Source organism: Aotus nancymaae, unplaced genomic scaffold, assembly GCF_030222135.1.
Source record: "Aotus nancymaae isolate 86718 unplaced genomic scaffold, 86718_ANA_hifiasm-v0.15.2.pri h1tg000040l, whole genome shotgun sequence".
Classification (NCBI taxonomy): domain Eukaryota; kingdom Metazoa; phylum Chordata; class Mammalia; order Primates; family Aotidae; genus Aotus; species Aotus nancymaae.
Genome location: NW_026988454.1, coordinates 117,115,745 through 117,130,449, shown reverse-complemented (window position 1 = coordinate 117,130,449; position 14,705 = coordinate 117,115,745). Strand labels below are relative to the sequence as shown.

Sequence of the window (14,705 nt, the reverse complement as noted above, 5' to 3'; positions counted from 1 at the left end):
CAGATGTATGATGCCAAGTTGTTAGTCAAATTGGAAAGTATATTTAGTTAGAAAAAAAAAATCTTCCAAAACATGTTTTCCTATATTTTGCTGACATTTACATGGGATACTATTTGAAATGTGTCATTTATTTGTACTTTATAATCTATAAATGAAGCTCTCCCTTTCTTTTTCCAAATCAAATATGCTGTTATTGTGACCACATAATAGCTTTTCATTTAAAGACACCATTGTTTCTATAATTGTTTCTACCACGGTCATGTGCTACTTTGTCATATTTTTAACTGGACTTTTCATCACACTTTCTTCTTTGACCTTTACCCTGAAAGCCTTAGTCATAACTGAAACTTTGCTGTAAGGGTGTTTTGCTACACAATTGTAGCTCACTATTATGAGTTGTTATACACTTTTAATAAGCTGATGTGCAGTGATGTGAAAGTGCTAATTTTACCATGAGGTTACTGGTGTTACTAGAGCATGTACTAATAAATTTGGCTAATACTGAATACATGCCACAGTAGGAGGTTAGACAAAAATGGAAGAGACCACTGATATGTTCCTTTATGGTAATATGAGTATGCATAAAGAAAAAGTTTTGAATCTATAATTAATATTGGGAGCCTTTAAATGTCATGACTACTATTACAGTCTATTATGGATCAAATGCAATCAGAAATACTAGTGTAAATATGACTAAAAAGTTGGAAAACAAAGCAGTAGAATGTAGGCTCCCCACAATGCAGAGGTTGTTTCTATAACAGTTACAACTACACATATTTTAAATCCACCAATTTCTAAGAAACAGATCCTGTCATACTTTAGTACATCTATAACATAAATCTCTATGTGTATAATTAAGCAAAGTTAAATGCATACTTACAGAAACTTAATTGTCGACTTTCACAGAATTCTGCATATTGAGCTGAATCCATACTTCGAGTTTGTCTTTCTGCTCTCTAATAGATAAAAAGACACAAAAAAAATTTTTTTAAAGCAAGTAAACTGTTGTATATGTTTTCACAGCTTAAACTCAGAATTAAAGTACTGTTTTCCTTTTCTTATTCTAGGTGAACAGGTTAGTACTACCACATAGATCATAGTACATAAAATTATGATAACTAATACTAGTGGTGAAGCTGGTGTCTTTTGGAAATAAAGTTTAAAATATTATTTTCTGCTCCTCTGTTACTAATACTAAAACTAAAGGACTTCACTTCTAAATTTTCTAACTTGTATCATCCTTTTAAAGAAAAAGAAAAGAAGGGATAATAAACCAAAAAGAAAAACAGTTACAAATATTATTGTTAATCCGCTTTAAAGCTGTCATTTTCAACGTTAAACAAGAATCAGCAAATGAAATCCATATATTCCCCTTCAGTTAGAATCTGGGGCTATAGTTGACAAATCCATATTTTAGATTGCAAGAAAATAAAGAAAAAGGTAAACACAATACAGATCCTTTAATCTGACTCCAGGTATGATTCACAGTTTGGTATAGTTTCATTTGTGGGGTTTTTGATTCAGTATAGCAGATGTTTGCTGCTTCACTGTCCCACAAGAGGTAGGATAATTATAATTCATCCATAGTTTGGTGGGTAAGAATATGACCACTTCCACTTCCTTGGTAAGGGGAGCATTTTGAAATGAGACAGGCTGGTACTTCTTGGAATGAATTTCTGCCCAGTGAAGAAAAAGAAAATTCCGGATATTTAAATTTTTTTTTCTGTTGTGGAAGAACTTTCAGCAAGTCATCTTCACCACCGTTGATGGAGCACATAAGTACCATTTCTTCTAATGTCTGTGGATATTTCGGTATTTTGAAACAGAAATTATTCTTTTTTTCTTTTATTTGCGTGAGTAGTCAATTTCAATGACACGTCAGTTGATAGAATGAATAATGGTGTACTAACTGGGGCTTAACAGAGAATACTGGGGCAGCGGGAGTTAAGGTAAAAATTACTAGTCACTACAGTGGTTCCTTCTAAGACCACTGACTGTTTTTCCCCTTCCTTTATTTTCCTTCTCCCTTTTTTCTTTCCCTCCCACTCTCCCTTCCTTCATTCCTTACCTCCCACATATCCACATACTCACATACATACATATATGCAGGCACAAACACAGGCCTCTTCTGGTTATTTACCAACTAGGTTCAAGTATCCTTTATGGGCACGTACAAACACTTTACATATACATGAGGTATATATGTATGTGTACATATATACATATAAAGATAAATATATAAATTATATATGTACACATATATACACATACATTTATCTTATATATATATACACAAACACACATATGTGTATATATGTATGTAAATATCTTCTTGTTCATGTGTCAGAAATACCAATCTTGGCCGGTGCAGTGGTTCACACCTGTAATCCCAGCACTTGGGAGGCCAAGGGGATGGATCACTTGAGGTCAGCAGTTTGAGACCAGCCTGGCCAACATGGCAAAACCTCATCTCTTCTAAAAATACAAAAATTAGCTGGGTGTGGTGGCACAGGCCTGTAATCCCAGGTACTCGGGATGCTGAAGCCCGAGAATTGCTTGAATTTGGGAGGCGGAGGTTGCAGTGAACTGAGATTGCGCCACTGTACTCCAGCCTGGGTGACAGAGGAAGACTCCATCTCAAAACAAACAAACAGACAAACAAAAAAGAAATACCCTGTATCCTTAAGAGATATCATTGGTTTAATTAATTTTTATTTACTTGGAATTTTTTTTGAAATATAAATGCATGATCTAGTTTTTCTCCTCTTTTTAATGTATCTGATACATAATAAATGTTTCCTGATGAAAACAGGAAGCAAGGAAGGGAGAATTTATTTATATGTTTTGAACATTATAAAAAAGTTACTTATGTGTTTATTTAAAAAAACTCTCCAAGACTGATAACACTATCATTAATTCGTATCTATATACATATGTTTATATATATATCTGTTTGTCTGTGTCTCACGATAGCAGGAACCACTCAAGTTTGAATTTCTAGCTCCTAGGAAAATATCTGACACATGGCAAATAAGCAATAAACATTTGTCAGATGAACAAATGCTACTCTTTTATTATACAAGGCAAATGACTATCACCATAATGGAACTAGATCAAGAATGATTATCTAATCATTCCTACATATCATCTCTGCTACTCTTCAGCTTAGTAGTCTCTTCCACCCAATGTATGGCTAGACAGAAAGGACTTGGATAACTATGGAAAAAGAAAGTTCCTAAAGAGATTCTTTACACTAACTTTTTCTTCCACCAAGTCAGACAACCAAGATTTGGCCTCTGTATATATGCTTGGATAGCTGACATATCTGCAATAAGTGTTTCTAGAAATGAGAGTTAGGAAAACTTATCCTCAGAGGTTAAGGTTTCCAGAGTTGCCAGCTACAATATTTCAAAGATATCCATAAACATCTGAAGACTAAATTATTATGGCCTGCTTCATTCTTTTCAGCTACCCTCTCCAATGCCTGTTCTCTTTTCTTCATTAAGTGTCCTATTTCTTTTTGAATTCCTCCAGCATCAAAGCAGTAAACTTTGATCTGAGGACCCCACAAAGATGACCCTAGGGCATATATAAGAAGCCATTTATCCTGTGGCTAGCACGCAGCAAACACTCCATGCAAAGCAGCTGACTCAGCAGCAAAGACTCATAGACAATACAAAATCATGGCTTAGAGATAGAGAGCAGCTTAAAGTTTATCTTGTTCGAACCTCTTCAATTCAAAGGTAAGGAAACTGAGGCTCAGAGAAGTGATTTGTCAAACATGACTAAGTTAGCATTGAAGCCCAGGACTCCCAATTCCTAAGTCAGCCTATTTTCATTATAAAAAGCTGTCTTCAACTGATGGTACTTTTTTATTCCAATGTTTTCCTTTGGGATGCTCTAAATATCACACATTGTCTTACTAAAACATGTCATGTAGCCCCTACAACTAACATGCTCAAACTATTGATAAGAAAAAAAAATTAGCAAGGCCCTGGGTCAGCAAAGAATGTACAACCTGGGGGTAATCTAATGCAGAGTGTACAAACTGTAGTGTATCTGACAGTGCAAGCACGTTGCAGGTGTGTAGAGATACTGATTCCATTCACTTTCTGGATGCTGAACAAGGCTGAGGCAGCAGAACCCCTAGGCTCGTATCTGGCTACGAGCTGCCTTGTCTATTTACCTTGGTGAGTGATAAAAATATTACCATTTTCTATGTGTGCCATGATGTCAGAAAGACGGAAGCACTGTACTAATACTAACACTGAATATTACATGACACAACACATGAATACTATTCACAGCACGGTCAAGGGAGTTCATGAAATCAGACATTCTTTGAGCTATATATGCACTGACTTTGAGGACGATGAAAGTGATTTGGATATGTTTATCACCTAATTTTTGTTTATTCCTCTCTCTTCCCCCTGAATTGTTTCAAAAAAACAAAAAAAGGAACACATTTTGGCCATATGATCGAAATAATTCATCACCTGAGAATTATATTCTCTCTTGTCCTTCCACTATCATCTTAAATACTGAGAAAGGGAGAGAATATCTAACTTTCATGAACTGTATGTTCTTTAAATAGAGGAGCTGTACTTCTCTTCTAGAATCTCAGTGTTGACCCAATGGTTTGCTTAGATTTATCTTGGCCTAACTAACTAAATCAAGGGACAGACAAATAGATAGACTGAGAAAAAAGAAATCCATTTAAATATGTGTGGCTGGCCTAAGACTAGAAACTGTAAGAATTAGGACCAAATTGTAATCCAATTGTATGAATCCCAGAGAGACGAGGCAGTTTTTAAGACAAAAATCCATTAAAAAAAATCAAGACAGTGGTCAACTATTAAATAAGTGTGGCTCTTATTTTCTGTGGTGCCCCAATTCTAGCTTTTTCTCTGCCTCTATTTAGATCGCCCATTCTGATCCATACCAAAGTATACATTGGCAGTCCTTTCCTATTCCTGGTACTTTAAGAAATCTGTGGAAAAAGATTCAAGGGGACAATATCACAAGCCTAGTAAAACATCATGATCAGAATAATGCTTACTCATTATTGAGAGCAGCACAATAACCTTTACAGTATAGTTTTATTAGTTTCATTTTACAATTGAGGACACTGATTTAGAGAACTTTAAGGAAAACTTTAAAAGCATACAGTTAATAAAGAGGCAAAACTTGAAGTAAAACTTGGGTCCTAAATACCTACTCTAAGGTATACAAAGTTTTTCAGAAAAGAGTCACTACTCTACATCACATTAACTGTAATAAAGATTGTACTCCCTTTAGGGTCTAGTTTCTTTTGAACTAAATATTAGAGTGAACACTTTTTGTCTGTTTGTTTGAGATGGAGTTTTGCTCTGTCATCCAGGCTGGAGTGCAGTGGCAGGATCCTTCGGTTCACTGCAAACTCCACCTCCTGGGTTCAAGTGATTCTCCTGCCTCAGCCTCCTGAGTAGCTGGGATTATAGGTGTGCACCACCATGCCGGATAATTTTTGTATTTTTAGTAGAGACAGAGTTTCACCATGTTGGTTAGGCTAGTCTCAAACTCCTGACCTCATGATCTGTCTGCCTTGGCCTCCCAAAGTGCTGTGATTACAGGCATGAGCCACTGTGTCTGGCCCACAAACTTAATTTGAAAAGAGTTACTTTAAAGTTAAAAAATTCATTTGACTATTCCATATAGTCATGAAACTAGATTAAAAAAGACATCGTATCCTTGTAAAAGGCATTGAAAACACAAATCTCTGAAATAAAAGTCACCGAATAATCACAGATGATTTATCATGGCTTTTATTCATACTGAACATTCTCAAATTACACAATGCTCTCCTATCTCAGACGGCCACATGAATGTAAGGTCATCTTTGGATTAGTCATACTCTTGTATCTGCAAGTCCAGTTTGTCTTCTGCTTAATCTGCCAATTCTACCCGCTCCCTGGTTTCTTTAGGTGTCAACAACAGCATTCTTGAACATTCATAAAATATGCAACATACTTACAGGATTTTCTGAAATTAAATCTTACTAGTGTTACAATACAGCTAAGTATCATAACATAGGAACAAATATGGAAAAACTACTTGTGAAAGAATGATTCCTAAAGTTTTCCAAATACTCAGTAGTATTTTAAAATCTAATTGAAATAGCTTTTTAAAAAGGTAAAACAGAATAGTTTGTGCCTAGTTGCTCTTCTCACTACCAGGAAGTTACAGCTTTTTCTTGTTATTGTAAAACACACAAAGAAGGCAGACTTCTATGCCAGATGAACTCATTTTCTGCATCCTACCTAAATGAAAATAGAAATGCTAATATCCCTACAGATACAGATATTATAACAGATGCCTGTTATAATTCGTTTGCTCAATACTGTGAATACAACGAACTCTCAGTACATATTTGTTAATCTGAATTTTCAGTGAAAAGTTTTGATTTCAATTTATGTGAAGTTGATTGTGTCTTTGAAAAATACTTTCAGTAAGCACAATCATCATTTGCCCTGTCTATACCACTTTGAGGTGTAAGGCTGGATTATTTATGCAGCATGCAGTTCCATTTAAATTCTGTGTGCTTTCACTGAAGCATTTTTAAAGGTTATGGATGCTAGGTGCTGGCATACCTCTTGGCAGCTTCTTAAGATAACATGGCATGTAATTTTCTTCAGCAACACATAAATCACAGAACATACCTTTCAAACAAAGACAAGAGCATCTGCTCTTACTTCTACTTCAAAATTTTTCTCTTTTCTTTTTTGAGACAGGGTCTTCCTCTGTCACCCAGGCTGGAGTGCAGTGACATCATCATGGCTCACTTCAGCCTTGACCTCCCAGGTTTAAGTGAGCCTCCTGCCTCACCCTCCTTGGTAGCTGGGGCTAGAGGTGTGTGCCATCAGGCCTAGCTAATTTTTTACTTTTATTTTTATAGAGATGAGATCTCTATAAAATTGCCCAGGCTGGTCTTGAATTCCTGGCCTCAAGTGATCCTCCTGCCTTGGCCTCCCAAAGTGCTGGGATTACAGGCAAGAGCCACTGTACCTGACCAAAAAAATTTTTCAGTGATAGACTGGATTAAAAAAATGTGGCACATATACACCATGGAATACTATGCAGCCATAAAAAAGGGTGAGTTCACATCCTTTGCAGGGACATGGAGCTGGAAACCACCATTCTCAGCAAACTGACACAAGAACAGAAACACCACATGTTCTGACTCATAAATGGATGTTGAACAATGAGAACACAAGGACACAGGGAGGGGAACATCACACACTGGGGCCTGTTGTGCTATTCTCACTAAAACCAAATTGATCCTTTGTTTTTAGTTAGGTCACCTTTTGTCACACAGGCCATGTACTGCTGCCACCCTGCCACTCCCCCATTACTGGCCTCCCCTCCGCATCTTCATGGTTATTTAAATCATTATTTTTCTTTAAGGCCTTGCATAGGTCTCGCTTCCTTTGGGAAGTCTGTCCAGTTTACATTGATTTCTCCCTTCTGAAATTATTTGTTCTTCTAGATAGTATTATACCCCTTCCTGCACTTTTCTCTGTGTACTACTTTTGTCTCTCCTCAAAGATTAGCTGCAGGAATGTATCATTAACTGAAAAATCAAGTTGCATACTAGAATGCATGTACCTTAATTCCAGTTATGTTTGAACATACACACATATACGCATATGTGTATACCTGCAATTACACGGAAAACATCTGGAAGCATATACATTATACTTTTGATAGTATTTATCTTTGGAGGTGAAATTATAGGTAACTTTAACTTTTCAACTACATGTTTTAGTAAATTTTTTTTACAGTGAATTATGAACAGAAGAAAAGAGTTTTAAAAGTAAAGAAATCGTCTTTCCTCTCGAGCTCATCTTGCTTGACTTATAGGAAGTCATTAACTGTCCACACATAAAAGTAATCAAACCAGTTACCCAAGAGGCAGAAAATCTCAGAGAAACAGCAGAGGCTTGAATATATGGTTTTAGAAAAAAAATTAAAAAACCAAAAACACACATACACACACAAAGGAGAATGTCACGCAATATTTAAGGAACCAAGTCAGAATCCTGATTGATGCAGTAGAAACCAAAAGTTCACTTAGGTTTGACCTGCAATTTTCACTGAAGTATATAAAAGTGAATAGAAATACAGTATATTTTCTATATCACAGCCTTAAAAAAAATAGGTTTCCAGTGGTGCTAATTTCTTCCCCCAGAGTGGCATTTATAATATACCAATTGTGTGTGTCCAAGGTATTAAGAATGTGTTACAATAATTAATTGAAGTTTCCTAAAGAAAGAACTGTATACCCTAGAAGATTCAAAGGATTTAAAATACATTTTGTGCTCAAAGTGAATAACCCTCAGCAAGTACAAAGCCTCAGTGATTCAGAAACAAAAGGGTATTTGTGCTACTACAACACAATAGAATTGTTTCAAAATATTGAATTCAGTTTTTTTGATCTATATCCTATGGGTCTAAATATATTAATTAATGTCAACACAGGAGTTTTACCTTTTTATACATTTTAAACTATCAAGAGTGGGCATTCATTAGTTAACAATATAGTTATTAAAATCAAATTAATAAATTAAAAAAAGTTTTAATGTCCGTTAAAAATTTTTAATCTAAATTTATTAAGCCAGTAGTGGGGGGAAAAAGCTATATATAATAAAATATTTCCCATCTTGGGATAAAATGTGTGCTAAGAAAAGTATCATTTTTAAAATAACCTAGTGCCATATAACCTAATTCCATGTCAAGTTGTAAATCCCCATGTTTAGTGTTAGCACCAATTTTTGCTAATGTTTCCTTAAAGTTGTAAATATGCTCTTGAATAACTCAGTTGGCAAATAATATAAAAAGCCATGTGAGTTTCTACCCAAACTATTTCTTTTAAGTAATAGAAGACTGACTTTGACTTTGTTTTCTTGCTTAAGGTTGTTATAACCCTTCTTTCGGTGGTTTTTATTTGACTGTATATAAAAAAGTGAACATGTTAGTATAATGTGTGTAAAGTCTTTAGGCATCCTAAATAACATTCCTAAAATTTTTCAAGAGGTTTACATAATATCTAGATGAGCCGACAGGCTTTATAGTAGAGCAAACATATAGGGATATAGTTAAATCTTTTGGTCATTTTGGGTAAAACTTCAGAATACTGCCTGAAAAACATATAAAGCCATTAATGCACAAAATTTAGTTCATACTTTCTCTTTAACCTTGAGGTAGAACTGCAGTCTTTCCATCTTGGTTTAGGCAAGATCAAATTCCTAAGCAGCCAATACGTACACTGTATGGAGTCTGGCTTTACTTACACAGAATAAAAGTCTACCATCTTTAAGGTAAAATCTTGTGAAAGGGGAAGGCTGTCAGTGCAGCATGGCTCTCACCATCCTCCCCAAGGATATACAGAACTTTATCAGAACAAGAGAACCCTGCTTGCAATCCCTTTGTTGCTACTATGTGATTTATCTTTGTTTTTTCAGTAAGGACTTTTTCTAAACATGTGAAAATAAAAATTTTTATCACAGATTAATTCATCATTTATTTCCCTCTAAGCAAGTTCCATCAGCTCTATCTTTAAAATATAACTAAAATAAACCACTTTCATCACCTTCTACTGTCACTGCTACTACTCTAGTCCAAGCCACCATCATCAACTCTCCTCTGGATTATGGTATTAGTCTGTTCTCATGCTGCTATAAAGGACTGTCTGAGACTGTGTAATTTATAAAGGAAAGAAGTTTAATTGACTCACAGTTCCACAGAACCCGGGAGCCCTCAGGAAACTTGCAATCATGGCGGAAGGAGAAGTACCAAGCAAAATGGGAAAAGCCCCTTATAAAACCATCAGATCTCCTAAGAACACACTATCACAAGGACAGAAGCATGGGCGTAACTGCCCCCATGATTCAATCACCTCCCATTGGGTCCCTCCCATGACACATGGGGATTATGGGAACTACAATTCAAGTTGAGATTTGGGTGAGGACACAGCCGAACCATATAATTCCTCCCTGGCCCCTCCTAGATCTCATGTCCTCATATTTCAAAGCCAATCATGCCTTCCCAATATCCCCCAAAGTCTTAACTCATTCCACCATTAACCCAAAAGTCCACGTCCAGAGTCTCATCTGAGACAAAGCAAGTCCCTTTCACTTATGAGCCTGTAAAATCTAAGGCAAGTTAGTAACTTTCTAAATACAATGGTGGTACAGGCATTGGGTAAGTATACCCATTCCAAATGGGAGAAATTGGAGGGGTTACAGGCCCCACATAAGTCCAAAATCCAGTGGGGCAGTAAAATCTTAAGACTCCCAAGTGATCTCCTTTGACTCCATGTCTCACATCCAGGTCACACTGATGTGAAAGGTGGGCTCCCAGGGCCTCTGGCAGCTCTGTCCCTGTGGCTTTGCAGGGCGCAGCTGCCATCCCAGCTGCTTTCATGGGCTGGTGTTAGTATCTGTGGCTTTTCCAGGTGCATGGTGCAAGCTGTCAGTGGATCTACCATTCTAGGACCTGGAGGATGGTGCTCCTCTTCTCACAGCTTTACTAGGCAGTGCCCCAGTGGGGACCTGGGTGCTCCAACCCCACATTTCCTTTCTGCACTGCCCTAGCAGAGGTTCTCCATGAGGGCTCTTCCCCTGCAACACACCTCTGCCTGGACATCCAGGCATTTCCACATGTCCTCTGAAATCTAGGAGGAGTTTCCCAAACCTTAATTCTAGACTTCTTTGCTCCTGCAGACTCAACACCATGTGGAAGCTGCCAAGTCTTGGGACTTGCACCCTCTGAAGCCACAGCCTGAGCTGTAACTTGGACTCTTCTAGCCACTGTTGGGATACAGGGCACCAAGTCCTAAAACTGCACAAAGCAGCAAGGGCCTGGGCCTGACCCATAAAACCATTTTTTCCTCCTATGCCTGTGGGCCTGTGATGGGTTGCTGTGAAGACCTCTAACATGCCCTGGAGACATCTTCCCTTGCTATCTCGGCAATTAACATTTGCACCTCATTATTTATGCAAATTTCTGCAGCTGGCTTGAATTTCTTCTTAGAAAATGGGTTTATCTTTTCTATCACATCAAGAGGCTGCAAATTTTCCAAACTTTTATGCTCTGGTTCCCTTTTAAACATAAGTTTCAATTTCAAACCACATCTTTGTAAATACATAAAACTGAATGCTTTTAACAGCATCCAAGGCACCTCTTGAATGCCTTGCTGCTTAAAAATTTCTTCTGCTAGATACCCTAAATTATCTCTCTCAAGTTCAAAGTTCCACAGACCTCTAGGGCACGGGCAAAATGCTGCCAGTCTCTTTGCTTAAAACACACCAAGAGTTACTGTTATTACAGTTCCCAAACAACTTCCTCATCTAAATCTGGGACCACCTCAGCCTGGAATTCATGGTTTATATCACTATCAGCATTTTGATCAAAGAGATTCAACAAGGCTATAGGAAGTTCTAAACGTTCCCACATCTTCCTGTCTTCTTCTGAGCCCTCCAAGTCTCTAGGAAGTTCCAGACTTTCCCACATTTTTCTGTCTTCTTCTGAGGCCTCCAAACTGTTTCAACCTCTGCCTGTTACCAAGTTCCAAAGTCACTTTCACATTTTCAGGTATTTTTACAGCACCACCCCACTACCGGGTACCAATTTCCTGTATTAGTTTGTTTTCACACTGCTAATAAAGACAAACCAGAGACTGGGTAATTTATAAAATGAAAAGGTTTAATTGACTCACAGTTCTGCAGGGCTGGGGAGGCCTCAAGAAACTTACAATCATGGCAGAAGGGGAAGCAAACACACCCTTCTTTACATGGTGGCAGCAAAAAGAAGTGCTAAGCAAAAGGGGGGAAAGCCTCTCATAAAACCATCAGATCTCCTAAGAAACTCACTCACTATTATGAGAACAGCATGGAGGTCAACTGCCCCCATGATTCAATTACCTTCCACCCGGTCCCTCCCATGACATGTGAGGGTTATGGGAACTACAATTCAGGATGAGATCTGGGTGGGTACACAGCCAAACCATATCAATTACTATAGTAGACTCCTAATGAGTCTTCCTGCTATGGTTCACATATATTAGGTAACTTGTCCAAGGTTGCTAAGCAATGTGTGCTGCAATCTGAAATGAGGTCTGTCTTATGCTAAAGTTTATACTATTCTTACTACACAAGGGGTTTGGCAATGTGTGTACATGCTCAGTGGGGGAGGTGTATACAAACACTGAAAAATATGTATGTGTGTATTTCATTCCTTTTTATGGCTGACATGTCTATGTAAACATATATACACATATGTATAATGTGTGTAAATAAATGTGTGTGTATATGTGTAATTTAAGAGATATCTTACAGAACCCTCATAAATGAAGGTGCTAAAAGCAGAGATGCTTTGATAGAGATGAGGGAAGAAGACTTAGAGTCCTCCAATATTCTTTTTCCTCTGCAAAGAACTTCTCAATGAAATACCCAAAACTGCAAGACACAACTTGAAATTACTGTACTAAACTACATTGCCTTCCCTTCAAGAAAGCAGCATGGTACTTCTTGTTTCAAAACAGAGGCCATTTCACACGAAAGATCATAGTACCGAAGGAAAAAGTAATCCCCACACAACAGACAAAGTGACCTTTTAAAAATGCAAATCATGCTCTGTCATTTCTGTGAAAACTCTCCTTGATTCTGACATCATGGTCTGTTGAAAAAAATGACAGCCTATCTATGGAGCACTTAGGAAAGAGTGCTCCTAAAACAGACCAGAACAAATGTTGCTATATTTTAACTTTCCTGAGCCAGTACAATAAGCCGTCTCCTCAACTCTGATAAAAATTCTATACCCTATGTGAAAGCTACCCTATTGCTGCCAGAAATGTTAAAGAGTAGCAGAGATAACTGGCTCAATGATGTATTAAGATGACAAGTTTACTGGGAGGCCGTGGCAGCTGGATCACCTGAGGTCAGGAGTTTGAGACCAACCTGACCAACATGGTGAAACCCTGTCTCTACAAAAAATACAAAAATTAGCTGGGTGTGGTGAGGGGTACCTGTAATCCCAGCTACTCAGGAGGCTGAGGCAGGGGAATCACTTGAACCCAGGAGGCAGAGGTTGCAGTAAGCCGAGATTGTGCTATTGCGCTCCATCCAGCCTTGGTGACACAGCAAGACTCCGTCTCAAACAAACAAGCAAACAGAAAGATGATCAGTTTATAGCTTTTACTATCTGTAAATTATGTTCTTAGTTTCACTCTCTCAGTTTATAAAGAATTTTAAAAGTTGACTCTTTATATAGAAAACTGTAAGTATTCTAACTAATGAACTAAGATGGGCCTAAATGCCCATCAACCAACAAGTGGATAAAGAGAATGTGGTATATATACATCATGGAATACTACTCAGCCACAGAAGGGAATGAAATAATGGCATTTGCAGCAATCTGGATGGAGTTGGAGACCATTATTCTAAGTGTATTAACTCAGGAATGGAAAACTATTTATCTTATGTTCTCACTTATAAATGAGAACAAAGCTATGAGGAGGCAAAGGCATAAGGATGATATAAGGAACTTTGGAGACTTGGCAGGAAGGGTCGGAGGTGGGTGAGGGATAAAAGACTATACATTGGATACAGTGTATACTGCTTGGGTGACAGGTGCACCAAAATCTCAGAAATCACCACTAAAGAACTTATCCACATAACCAAAAACTGCCTTTTCCCCAAAAACTATTGGAAAAAAAAATTGAAATGTCAATATACTTGGAGAGAGTCTATTAGTAATATAAATATCAAGTTACTTCTGATTTTTGATAAGCAGAATAAGTAAAATGATGAGCTCATTATTTGAAAAAAGAAAATATGAAAAAAAATGAAGTTGAGTACATCATGATCCAGTAAGGAAACAATGCCACCAGTGTGGGAAAAATTCTCAAGGAAAAATAGAGAAAAAATAGGCTTTTATAACTGGATAGCATTTGTGTTATGATTAGAAACAAAACAAACAAAATTAAATTATTTATTCCTCTAAATGGAACATTCTTAATCATCTTAATGCTGAATTTTCCCTTCTCATAACTGGCTGAGTTGTTTTCACGAGTCAGAAATGAGCAAGTTCATCAATAGAAACCTGTCACACAGACTGATGCAAGCTAGAAGCATGAGTTAACATAAAACAAAAGGAAGAAATTTTTTCCCTGAAAATGCCAAGATTTAGTCACTGAAAAAAGGAGAAAATGATAGTCTTTAGCAAGTATGACTATCATGAGGATACAAGAATAATCATAGCAATCAAAAATGCTTTGTGTCAGATGTAGTAAATGTAAATTTCTAAATACTTAAGAAAAAGCAGAAATGTCTACACATTTAGAAAATCAGTGTCTTCTTTTTTTCTTGAGACAGAGTCTCCCTTTGTTGCCCAGGCTGGAGTCTAGTGGCGCGATCTTGGCTCATTGCAACCTCCTTCTCCTGGGCTCAAGAGATTTTCCTGCCTCAGCCTCCCAAATAGCTGGGGATACAGGTGCCTGCCAACATGCCCGATTAATTTTTTGTATTTTTAGTAGAGATGAGGTTTCACCATATTGATGAGGCTGGTTTCAAACTCCTGACATCAAGTGATCCCACACACTTGGGCCTCCCAAATTCCTGGGATTACTGGCATGAGGCACTGCACCCGGCCATATTTTCAGTTCTTAT

At 37.4% G+C, this 14,705-nt stretch overlaps 1 protein-coding gene across 7 annotated transcripts in view; it reads right to left on the bottom strand.

Annotated features, from left to right (window-relative positions):
- Window positions 1-14,705, bottom strand: part of SUPT3H (SPT3 homolog, SAGA and STAGA complex component) — a 513,545-nt gene that overhangs the window by 132,306 nt on the left and 366,534 nt on the right. For all 7 annotated transcript variants that reach the window (XR_010336723.1, XM_012448786.3, XM_012448787.3 and 4 more), the window contains one exon: window positions 881-956. Coding sequence is in view for 6 of the 7 variants with exons in the window: in XM_012448786.3 (XP_012304209.1) it covers window positions 881-956 (76 nt within the window). In the remaining variant the exon portion in view is untranslated. The remainder of the gene's footprint in view (window positions 1-880; window positions 957-14,705) is intronic.